General features: G+C 39.0%; 1 protein-coding gene across 1 annotated transcript in view; it reads right to left on the bottom strand.

Moving 5' to 3' along the window:
* The window catches only part of LOC5568694 (mitochondrial uncoupling protein 2), a 29,753-nt gene extending 18,864 nt beyond the window's left edge, over positions 1–10,889 (bottom strand). The window contains exons 1-2 of the mRNA XM_001652466.2: positions 10,208–10,889; positions 1,228–1,667 (exon numbers count right to left, since the gene is read on the bottom strand). Of these exons, the coding sequence (XP_001652516.1) occupies positions 1,228–1,362 (135 nt within the window). The 5' untranslated portion in view covers positions 1,363–1,667; positions 10,208–10,889. The remainder of the gene's footprint in view (positions 1–1,227; positions 1,668–10,207) is intronic.
* Positions 10,890–12,545: the final 1,656 nt, after the last annotated feature.

Here is a 12,545-nt window from a genome sequence, read left to right as displayed (position 1 = left end):
GTAGAGAATCAAAGGCAGCAGGAATCCGTTTGGCATACTGATGGAATCCTGACGGCAATCTAGTCAAAATTTCACCAAGTACCTTACCAGGTATCAACAAGAATGCTAAAAGGAATTATAAAAAAAAAGTTTTTTTTGTGTGTTTATTATATAGGTTTTAAATTATTGAATTCATTCGCCTTTAAAAACCTTGTTAAATACAAGGCCATCAATCGACAAAGTACAGTCAACTCTCCCTTACTCGTTATTGTGTATCTCGATATTTCCCCTACCTCGATGAAATGCGCGGTCCCTTCAATTTAGCATACTTTAATCCTTCTGTAAGTCGATACCTCTCTAATTCGATTTGCCCTACCTCGATGCAAACTGTTTGAGTTTCCCATGCAAGTTTACCTCTCTAACTCGATATTTTCATAAAAAGTTTCAAATATTTTCTAAATGATAATAATTTTTATAAATTGTAATGTTAAGATTATGCTTAGAGTAAAATTAAGCATTTTAACTTGTTGCAGGGTGATAAAACACCTTTTTTTACTGTTCAAAAATTGTAAAGTAAGTAAAGGTGTCAAAATGCTACTATTTATGACTATGAAATAATTATATTAAAAATATGTTGTAAAATTAAAAAAAAATCAAAATTAAAAAAAAAACATGTCTTCTGTATCTCGATACCTCCCTAACTCGATGGTCCCTTCAATATGGAGTTAGGGAGAGTTGACTGTATATTGCAAGAATTTATCAAGAATTTCACAAAAATATTGCAGGAAATCTTGCTGAAGCATTAGCATCTAGAAATGCTGATTTGCTATAACACTGAAGCAAGAAAAAAACAACAACTATAAAATGGTTTTGGAATCACGAGCAATCCATACGATCCTGTAAGAGTTCGCGGATTAGCGGTTGGTTGAGAACTACTGCGTTTACAAATTCTACTGTCTAACTATATCAACTACAGTCAACTCTCCTTTAGATACTCGAAATCCAGTCTAGAACCATAGTAAAGTTTGTTTTCATGACTACCTTAGATCGCATTTGCACTAGTTTCGTGTTCTATAACTTGATGCCTCCCTAACTCGATGGCCCCTTCAATATCGAGTTACGAAGAGTTGACTGTATTTTGCGTTTAGGATCCTTACGATGGTTGATCAGCCATTGTTGGATCAGTTGCAAGGAATAAGTATCGGGCATCAATGTCTTATCAAACAAACCACGAAGAACCAAACTTACTTGCAATCGCACTTTGGCGGTGTCAAGCGGGAATGTGATGAAATCGGCCCAGCACGCGGCCGTTCCGGCTGTCAGCAGCTTGACCGCCACCGAGGCCTGGGGCGGTTCTTGGCGTTTTGGAAACTGCTTGTTCATGATGGCGTGTTCTGACGACGATGGCTGATGATCGGTTGCCTCTGGTCTACGTTGGATGCAACGCTTCTTTTTGAACCAAGTCGAACGAAAGTGTTTTGGCTAGTAATTGGCCCGGGCTTCTTCACAAGACGAAACACACAAACAGAAAACAAAAAGTTGGCACTGTTTTTCAGACACTGACTATTATATTGGCCACACGGATAAGACGCAATTGCCAGAAGGTCGTTGTAGGTCCTGCCTAAACGATCGCTGCTCGACGAATGAGGACAGGCCTCCGCCGCGTAGAAGAGCTGGATGGCCGAATTCTGCAAGCAAAAATAAAGTGAGAAAAAAGTGGTGAGATGACGGAGATTGATAATTGTTATCGATAGGGGAAGCTTTTTTTTTTACAAATGACCATTGTTCTACTGCAGAGTGAGTTGTCGATTGTGTATATATCAGGAGGGACATGATTTCCCATGGCGTTTGAGACATTTATTCGAACTTCATTCGGAATGCTTTTTATTGTGTCGCATGCTTTATTAGGCATGATCATGAATCAGTGACGCATTATCTAATTGTTCAAATTTCTTGCAGAACATGTTCATAATCTCTTCAAAACATTCGGTTCCGTATCACACTTCTGGTTTGATATGGTGATCTTCGCTCGATAGTACCATTCTTCCTAAGTGGGTAAATTACCAGAAAAAAATGTTGCAAACTCATCGTGGGCCAGCATTATTTGCTGGATTTGCGCAAGTTTTCCAACCAACAGCAGCCAATCAATCAGCGCCGACACCGGTGATGAGTTTGCAAATTGCTGTTCGGCAAGATGCGGGTATACCAATTACCTACATATTTCAAAGCTTAGCGTCATTTAAGAGGGTGTGGTGCGCAGATTTAAGGTGTTGTTGAATTAAAGCTCAAGCTTTGAGGATACAGTTGCAATAGGCATGCAATAGGCAACATAACAGGATGGACTGACAATAATGTTCAACACCATAAAAAAACTGGCTTTATCTCTTTGATAATTCTTAACAAAAATCATAAAGAAAAAACAAACGAATACATATCCTTTTCCAGAACTCAAAACTGAACTGAAAGATGAAGAAGTTTGCAGTATGCGCATTAACATGCAGATTAGACTGATGCAAATTTTGAAGTTTTTGCTCCCCTATGCTTAAACGGTGTCAATTATGATGAAAATCATCCTCCCAAAATTTGAAATCATTTGGAAAAAATTTGACTGTGCACACGCCATTTAAAGTTTGTATGGGGATTACTATGGAAAACGCCAACCTTTTGTGTTCAGCCCTCTATCTCTTCGTCATAATATTTTATGGAAAAGTGAACACACTCTTCTCATGTAAAATCTTCCCAGCTACAACTTTGCTGAAGACCACATTTTGTTGGGACGTAAGGAAAATTTGTTATTCTTGATTCCAAAGTCTAAACCATGCTGAGATGATCATTCAATTACTTTCAGAGCAACACTGCTTTTTTGCTGTAGAACATAGTAGCCTGGATTACTTTGATCTATTCTTCCCGCCACGAGCACCACTGTTGCCTGCCGAATAGTTGGTGAAGCTAACTGAAAGCAAACCCACTTTATGATGATGAATAACAATTTTTCCTGACGTCCAATCCTAATGCGGTCTTCGGCAAAGTTGTAGCTGTAAGAATTTCACATGAGAAGAGTGTGTTCACTTTTCCATAAAATATTATGACAAAGAGATAGAGGGCTGAACACAAAAGGTTGGCGTTTTCCATAGTAATCTCCATATAAACTTCAATTGGCGTGTGCACAGTCAAATTTCTTCCAAATCATTTCAAATTTTGGGAGGATGCTTTTTACCATAATTCAAATCCTTTAAGCATAGGGGAGCAAAAATTTCGAAATTTGCATCACTCTAATGCAGATGGTGCTATTTAATTAGTGAAATTTTAAGATCACCAAAAATATCGATACAATTTCTTGCTGTGATAATTTATACTCCTAACATTTTATAGCACCGAAACTGTTCATTTGTTATACACAAGTCGCTAATTTTCATTGCATTTGTTTGATATGCCGAACACTGTATGCAAATCTGTCGAGCAAATTGACGTATTCTACTTAATGATATTCAAAACCATGACGAGCCCCGAATGACCAAACCAATTTCACACATCTCTCAACCTGACGCAAAAAAACGCAACATCGCAGAACTAAGGGACGTAGACGATACCTGTTATCAAAAAAGTCTTCCCGAAAGTTATTTAGTATGACCAACCGGTTCAGCTGATGCGCGATGGACGACGATATCAGGCGATCGAAACCCACGCGGACGACAAGGTCGATTTTGTTTGGCCTCGCATGATGTTCGAACAATATGAGTTGATAGTAAATTTATTGATTTTCTTGACTTAAGAGCTATCGACTTATGAAACGTTATTCGATAGCTAAAAACCTATATTCATCATCATCAATACTTGTTTAATTGGATCCTTATTAAAATCCGTGCCTTCGATTTTTCATTGTCGTCATTTCGAGTCGTTGGCATAAACTAAGGGTGGTACTTAATCCTTCTTAGTCACCATCTTGGGAGAAAATCTCTTAGGCGGACACTTCGAATACTCACTGAATATGATAAAAAAGAAAAACGGAGCAAAAATGCGAAAAACGCGTTTTTCCTGGATTTTTGTTTCCTTTCAATAGCGAAATTGATGAACATTGTATCAAAATGAACATTTCATTCGATTACTAGTCAATTTTTCCAAGCAGCCAGCTAACCTCTTCGATTTAAGTGAGAAAGCAAAAGTTGCCGCCAATAGTGATCTGTATTTCCGAATTTGCTCGATTCAAGCAGGAGATCTTGAACTCCATTAGAAGAACCAAATCGCAAAGAGAGGAGATTGCCTCTAAAGATCGTGAAGCACTTCTCAATCATCTTGAAGAGAAGATGCATAAATTGAATACAATGTTTAAACTGAACTTTTGTTCAAGGTCGTCTAGGAAGATCCTTCAGTGACTGATTCATATACTGTAGTCTGAAGAGATCAAATGTGAAATTCTTGACAAATTGCCCATCTTCTTCTTTCTGGCGTTACGTCCCCACTGGGACAGAGCCTGCTTCTCAGCTTAGTGTTCTTATGAGCACTTCCACAGTTATTAACTGAGAGCTTACTGTGCCAATGACCATTTTTGCATGCGTATATAGTGTGGCAGGTACGATGATACTTTATGCCCTGGGAAGTCGAGAAAATTTCCAACCTTAATAGATCCTCGACCGGTGGGTTTCGAACCCACAACCCTCAGCTTGGTCTTACTGAATAGCTGCGCGTTTACCGTCACGGCTATCTGGGTCAATTGCCCATGTTTCAGCTCGAAAGGAATCATCTGGATGTTTAGTTTAACAATCATCATTAAAAAAATTGGAAAGGTCCACCGGTTCGGAGTTATTCCGGTGGGTGACTGGGTAAGATAGGGTAAAACTGATCCCAACTTCCTTTTAAATCAACTTTTACTCATCTAATTGATATAAATCTAGCACCATTTCGATTTGTTTTTATAATTTGAACAAAATGAGAACTAAATCAGACAATGGGACTAGCTTTGGGCTTGGGTATTTTTTCGGTTATTTATGGGACCTCCGAGGAACCTAATTCTAATTTTCTTATAAAATGGCAAATTTAGCTATTAAACATTATCACTTTGAAAAAGCTACTCAGACCTGATCGTATAAAATCATTTTAAGGGTCACCTAGAAATATAAGCATAGTGAACAATATTCACTAAGCTCGAAATAGTCTCATTTTGTAAAAAAAAAACCTAGTTCACAACTAAGTTAATGGACCTATCATCTAGGTGGTCAATATCCTTCAAATTATGTCCCACGACCTGGGAGGGAGAAACAGACACGAAATTTATGTACGTCAAGGTGAGCCGAGATTCTGCTGTCACGAACTGCCACTGGAGCCCAGATCTTAAACAATGGACAAACATGATAAAAGCGCGTAATTGATCAAAACTTATTTTTGCATTTTATCAAATGTGAAAAACTGATTGAAAAGCTATTCATGCTTATTCAAAAGTAATGTCACAATAGCACCTTTTATTCTGATTGAATATGAAGTATTCAAATACGCGTCATTCCACTTTTTCCAATAGAAACGAAAATGAAATGCATAGAAAACTTTCGCCCTTTTTCCATGTTTGTCCAGAGCGATCGAAAGTACACAACAAACGAACAATAGCTGGATAAAATGAGCTGGATGAAGCCCCTATTGAAGACTGCTGGAGAACAGTAAAAGCAGCCATCAACGATGCAGTAGAGAGTAACGTCGGGTACGTGGGACGGACTCGACGGAACGATTGATCCGACGAGGAGTGCCAGGAGGTTTTGGAGGAGAAGAATGCAGCGCGGGCGGTCATGCTGCAGCAAGGGACTCGGCAGAACGTGGAACGTTATAGACGGAAACGGAAACAGCAGACCCGCCTCTTTCAGGAGAAAAAACGCCGCCTGGAGGAGACGGAGTGCAAGGAGATGGTACAGCTGTGCCGTTCTCAAGAAACGGGGAAGTTCTATCAGAAGCTTAACGCATCCCGCAACGGCTTCGTGCCGCGATCTGAGGTGCAGGGATAAGGATGCCCAGACAACCAAAATGTATGTATAATGAAATCACCTGGAGGCTTTGTATATGCAAAATTTCACTTATAAGATGTCGCAAAAAGGCCTTCTACGTACAAAAGTGGAGGCGATATACGTGCATATATTATGTGATGAACAATAGCATGCAATGCGAGTGTATAAATTTTTAACCGAACTAACCTGTGATCTTATGCGACTTAACTAATGATAACAAATGTTGATTAGACAGCTACTACGGATTAATTCGATTTACTTTGTACGAGTGTACGGGATGAAACAAAATGTACAAATGAACTCAGAAAAAAATCGTTTTATGCGAGGAAACTCATCAATCTGACGATTTTATCCACCGTGTTTTGAGGGTTTGATGTAAGTTGTATGAATAAACGAGTTATTGCGTTAACTTTTATGCGACTTCTGGTTGTCTGGGTGGGAGCATTTTGACGGACGACCGTGAGGTGATCGAAAGGTGGAAGCAATACTTCGACGAACACCTGAATGGCGCTGAGAGCACAGGCAATGAAGGTCGGGACAACGGAGGAAATGCCTTCGTCGGTACTGCGGAGGATAGAAACCAACCAGCCCCCACTTTGAGGGAGATTAAGGATGACATTCACCAGCTCAAGAACAATAAAGCTGCTGGTAAGGATGGTATCGGAGCTGAACTCATAAAGATGGGCGCGGAGAGGCTGGCCATTTGTTTTCACCGGCTGATAGATACAAACAGAACAGCTACCGGAGGAGTGGAAGGAAGGGGTGATATGCCCCATCTACAAGAAAGGCGATAAGTTAGATTGTGAGAACTTTCGAGCGATCACCATTCTAAATGCGGCCTACAAAGTATTATCCCAGATTATCTTCCGTCGTCTGTCACCTATAGTAAGCGAGCTTGTGGGAAGTTGTCAAGCCGGCTTCGTTGACGGTCGATCGACAACGGACCAGATCTTTACTGTACGGCAAATCCTCCAAAAATGTCGTGAATACCAGGTCCCAACGCATAACCTTTTCAGCGATTTCAAGGCGGCATACGATAGTATCGACCGCGTAGAGTTATGGAAAATCATGGACGAGAACAGCTTTCCCAGGAAGCTCACGAGACTGACAAGAGCGACGGTGGAAGGTGTGCAAAATTGTGTGAAGGTTTCAGGCGAACATTCCAGTTCGTTTGGATCCCGCTGGAAACTACGACAAGATGATGGACTTTCGTACCTGTTGTTCAGTATTGCGGTAGAAGGTGTTATGCGGAGAGCCGGGCTCAACAGCCGGGGTGTGAATTTTACGAGATCCAGTCAATTTGTTTGCTTTGCGGATGATATGGACATTGTCGGCCGAACATTTGAAAAGGTGGCAGACCTGTACACCCGCCTGAAACGCGAGGCAGCAAAGGTTGGACTGGTGGTGAATGCGGCCAAGACAAAGTACATGTTAGCTGGTGGGGCCGAGCGCGACAGGGCTCGCCTAGGTAGCAGTGTTACGATAGACGGGGATACGTTCGAGGTGGTCGACGAGTTCGTCTACCTTGGATCCTTGCTGACGGCTGACAATAACGTGGTGACATACGGAGGCGCATCTTCAGTGGAAGTCGGGCCTACTATGGCCTCCACAAGAAGCTGCGGTCAAAAAGATTCACACCCGCACCAAATGTATCATGGCGGTGTGGCGGATTTTTGGCGGTGTGCAGGAAAACGGTGTGTGGCGGCAAAGGATGAACCACGAGCTCGCTCAACTTTACGGCGAACCCAGTATCCAGAAGGTGGCCAAAGCTGGAAGGATACGATGGACAGGGACTGCTGGGCGCGGGACATTGTTGATTCAGTGTTATATTTTTAGATGTTAACTAAATAAATGAAATAAATGAAGCATGTGTATTCAATTTACCTGTAAAGATTCTCAACTTCTACCGAAAACGAAGTGTGATTTTCGATTCTACTATCTGTCCTTTCAATCACTACTCGCCAACTTCATGCTCGTTTTCAATTTCAATAATATCACACTTTTTAAGAATGTTGTAATTTAAATGTGAATTGATCTCATAATGTTGAAAATTCAAGTTATGTGTTCTTATTAACACTTACTGGCAGAATTAAATTTTAAAAAGGAAAAATAGGGTTTATTGGCTAGCAACAAAAACGTTGGTTTACTATTTATTTAGTTTGGTGCCTATGAAAAGTTGAGGAAGAAAAGTTCACCTGAACTTACTTAAAACACGAACAATCTGTGAAATCTCAAACCAATCAAATGTGCAATGTTATAATGCTTGTGGTTACTTGGGTTGTCTCGGATTGGAGATTTGTTACGCATCTTACAATTTATTTTTAATTGAGAACATCCCGAAAATTATTCTATGTAATGAATACACTGGGCAGCTAATAGCCACTGCGAGGAAGAATATGATGAACCTTTTTTTATTTCTAACTTCAATTGTTATTCATTCCTATTCATATATCACTGATTTAATTAATCGAATACAAAACTACAGCATTTAGTTTTAGTTTTACTAAAATCACGGTTACGTCGAAATCACGGGTTTTCAAAAGGTGTGATGAAATCGAAACACTACTGTAAATGCTTAATTTATTTTTTTTTAATTAGGATGATGTTTAGTCTAACACAGAATACTTAGATATAATAAATGAATGTAATGATTGATATGACCTATGATGGATAACTGATAATACGAAGGATAGCATAACTGATAATACGACGAATAACAAACATAAAGTACTGAATTAAAATTGTAGTCAAAACTACAAAAAATGGTTTCGAGTCAAATTTGTAAGAAATACTTTGATATCGATACAATTGAGTGAAAAAGAAAATTAGGCTGTTCAATTATTCCTGCCCTGCTTACAGATTGAAAAAAAAAAACATGACTTTCTGATGCTATAAAAGATAGACATTCCTTACATTGGAGCTTAAACGAAGACCACGGAGGAAGGAACCCCGAGATCGGACACCGTCGAAAAATGTAGAAATCATGGTCCAGAAGGTGAAGATGAATCGAAGACAAAGTTCAAATTTTCAAAAGCACGGATCTGGAAAACCGAACATTCGTTCAAGCTTAAAACTTAATCGATTGGTCACTAGCTGATGGTGACCAATCGATTAGGTTTTCAGTTCAAACGGATGTTTGGTTCTCCAGATCCGTGCTCTTGAAAATTTAAACTTTGGCTTCGATTCATCTTCACCAGAAGAAAAGAAAATTATAATGGAGACTAATGTTTGCGTAGAACAACACATCTTTAAAATATGCATGCTTCAAAAAAACAGATATGCAAACCGATAAAAAATTACGTATCGCCTTAAATTTGAACTCAATCAATAATGATTTTGAACATGGAAACATAATTTAAATCACGCAAGTTCAATGGAAAACCATCATAATTTGAAATTATAAATGTATTTTGCACCATAATTGAACTAAATATGGTCAACGTACATATTTTGTCTAGCACCTCCTGACCCCCAATTTCCGTTAGCTCGATTTGTTACATGATATCATTGTAATTTTATCACCTGTATCTCAACATACACACATTATTCATGTAGTTTATCGATCGTGATATCAAAGATGCAATCAAAATAGGAAAAATGAAAATTCAGAACAACACGTAAAATGTGTTGTTTTATGAAAGAGGTTTTTTGATAGACGACTAACAGTATAAGTAAAACTCAAATTATCCTTATGAATGTTGCAAATGCATTTAATTAGCAATGAGATACTATTCATGAAGTAAACAAAATGGACGAAGTACAAATTCACAGAATGCGAGTCATTTCTAGATAGTGTCCGGTAATGGGGGCCATCTTTCAAGATTGATCAATTTGGTACTAAAATACATCATTACAATGCAATATTGAAATTCGTATAGTCAAAAAACGGATTTTTGGATAGGTACGGCTTAACTTAGTGCAACAGTTACAACGTAGAGTAACTAACACCTTATATCAAAAACTCCAGCTGCAAACATTCACCGAGTAAACTGTTTGAAGTTTTTTTTGCTTAAAAATAACGTGTTCAAAATTGATGAATTGTGATGCTTTCTAACTATTCTTACGTAGCATTTTTTTTTTTTTCGAGGTACATAACCAACTCAGCACGTAGAAAAAAAGTATGTGAAATCTCTAACACCACCGAAAAACAACTTAATATATCTTAATGAAATCTCACTTAAAACATGAAAGGTTCCCATATGTACCGATTCCCTTGAACTTGGCATCAACAAAATATTTACCTCTTACTCAACGTCGTCACTTTCAATTGGCGCATCAACCATAACAACAGACAGATCACTATTTTCCCCGCCTCACTAACTTTCGGTAACGCACCCACACGATCTTCAGTCTGCGGTTCCGCCACTCGCTTGTCGTAATATTTTTAATTTATTTCTCAAACACTTGCCCCTCTAAGGAACACTTCAACGACGTTCACCGGTCGACACTTCCTTCACGACTGTCTTCTACACAACACGATTCAGCAACAGCACCCTTCTTGACCCGACAAAAAACAGTGTTTCTCCGTTGCTCGATCACCTTACCCGCCTTCACTCGCGTAAAATTTTTCCTGATCTCTCGGAGGCAGAGGGTATTTTCCTGCTTTGCGCTTTGTGACTGATCGTGACAATGATCAAGCGACGACTTTGTCCAAGGCAGGACTCAGCAGCGTGTTGTACTCTGCTTATGTAGCTTGCTAGTATTGCTTCCTCGCCTGGCTCTTACACTATTCTAATTGACCGGACAGCACAACGCAGCAGGAACTGAACCGTGTACTGAAGCTCGAAACCGGCGAATCGAACCATTTTAAGGCTCGACCAGACCGAGCGCGATCCTCTCTAGCTACCTATAGGCGCGTACCGCTGAAGGCGCGAAACGTCGCTAACCGTATTGGTCAAGCTGGAGAGCGAGCGCTTTACCGGCGTCGCCCGCGCGTGTACCGTCTGGCATCGCGTCGCCTTCACCGACCAAGTTAGCGTCGATTTTTTGGGCGTCGGGTGTTATCACTCGTCACACACAGGAGTAATTTGGGTCAAACGTGGCTGATATTAATGTATGCCGCAAAATGCTCTTATACCCAACTATTGACTAAAAACGGTTATAGCTTAATTAGGATTGATTTCGAACCGATACAGGACTAGAGCTAGTGACGACCTTTTGATGGCTTTGTCTTTTTTTTTCGAGCTATTCACAACCAGCAACAAAAAGTCAATAAAGTTAAATACTGTTTTTCAGAAAAATGGTCATCAAAGTCACTTTTTTTCCGTGATCTGCTGGAAAAAAAAATTGAGGATTCGGTTAGCTTTTCTAACTCAAACAAAAAGAAACGAAACTTTGTTTTTCTAAGAACAAGCATAGTGCCGAAAGGGATGCAGATGACAGCCGTGTCAGTCCTCTGAATATATTTGAATTCTTGTTATATTTGTTTTGTAGAAACTAGGACCAAAATTCGGGACAGACCTGCTGAATGAATTGCTAGTGAACTTAAACCTTCTGAAAGAAACTCAACATGACTTTTTCGTAGGTATGTCAGAGGTTGTTAGGAATACCAACCAAAAATAATTCAAAGACTTTATCAGAAAATCGTCCTGGAAATACTCTAAAACTTATAATTGGAGTTAAGTTGAAGAATGTGCTTCAAAATTTAGCTCTAATTAATTTCTAGAAACTGCTCTAGGAACTCCAACAAATCTTACATTTGCATTTCTCCGATAATTAAGGCTAGTTTGCAGTTCTTAAAACGTGTCACGGGATTCTGTCCTCCATGTGTTTCAAATGAAAGCAGGTTTTAAAAATCCAGCGTGATTAAAAAAAGTCTACAAAAAAATTGGTTTCTCGAGGTGTAAACTAACTTTGACAAAACTTCCCGGGATTTCAAATTTTGTGTAGAAATGATAAACCCAGTTGGAAAAAAAATTGTTTGAATTAAGACTAAGTAGTCCGTCATTCGTTTTTGCAGCTATGTTGACATGGCGGCTCGTAATTTTCGAGTATAAAAACGCAGTCCGCATAGTTCATATTGATCTTAAACTGTAGAATAAATAAGGTGGGGCAAAAGTCATCAAAGTTTCCAAACAAACAATAGCAGTTGAAACAAAATAAATACCATACAGTGAACCTACAACATAGCGTCTATAATTTGGCCGAACAAACTTGTGTAAAAATATTTACCCACTTTTAGTTATAACAGTTTCAAAACTGATTGTCCTAAATGAACTTTTGCTCCACCGATGGGGCAAGAGTTCAAATCTAGTGTGGGGCAAAAATTTGCTGGCAAAAACACAAAATATTGATACTTTCATGACAGACATACTTTATACCAGCCATAAACTTATGTTTGCCCAAAAATTCATACTAAATTTTCATCAAAAAAATTGCCCAAAACAGGGTTAATTGTAGTATAGTAGTTATTCGCACAACTAAGTAAAAATGTAAAATTTTGGTGACATATTTCGCACAATCAGGAAAATTTCACCTAATTTGAAGATAATATGTGGATTTTAGGCAATTCGCAAATTTTTCCGTGAGTTCATACATGGATCGAACTTTTGTCCTACTATGAGCCAAAAATTGTTTCCA

This window comes from Aedes aegypti, chromosome 3 (assembly GCF_002204515.2).
Source record: "Aedes aegypti strain LVP_AGWG chromosome 3, AaegL5.0 Primary Assembly, whole genome shotgun sequence".
In the NCBI taxonomy this organism is placed as follows: Eukaryota; Metazoa; Arthropoda; class Insecta; order Diptera; family Culicidae; genus Aedes; species Aedes aegypti.
The sequence above is the reverse complement of the archived record's forward strand: the minus strand, read 5'-3'. Positions and strand labels throughout refer to the sequence as shown.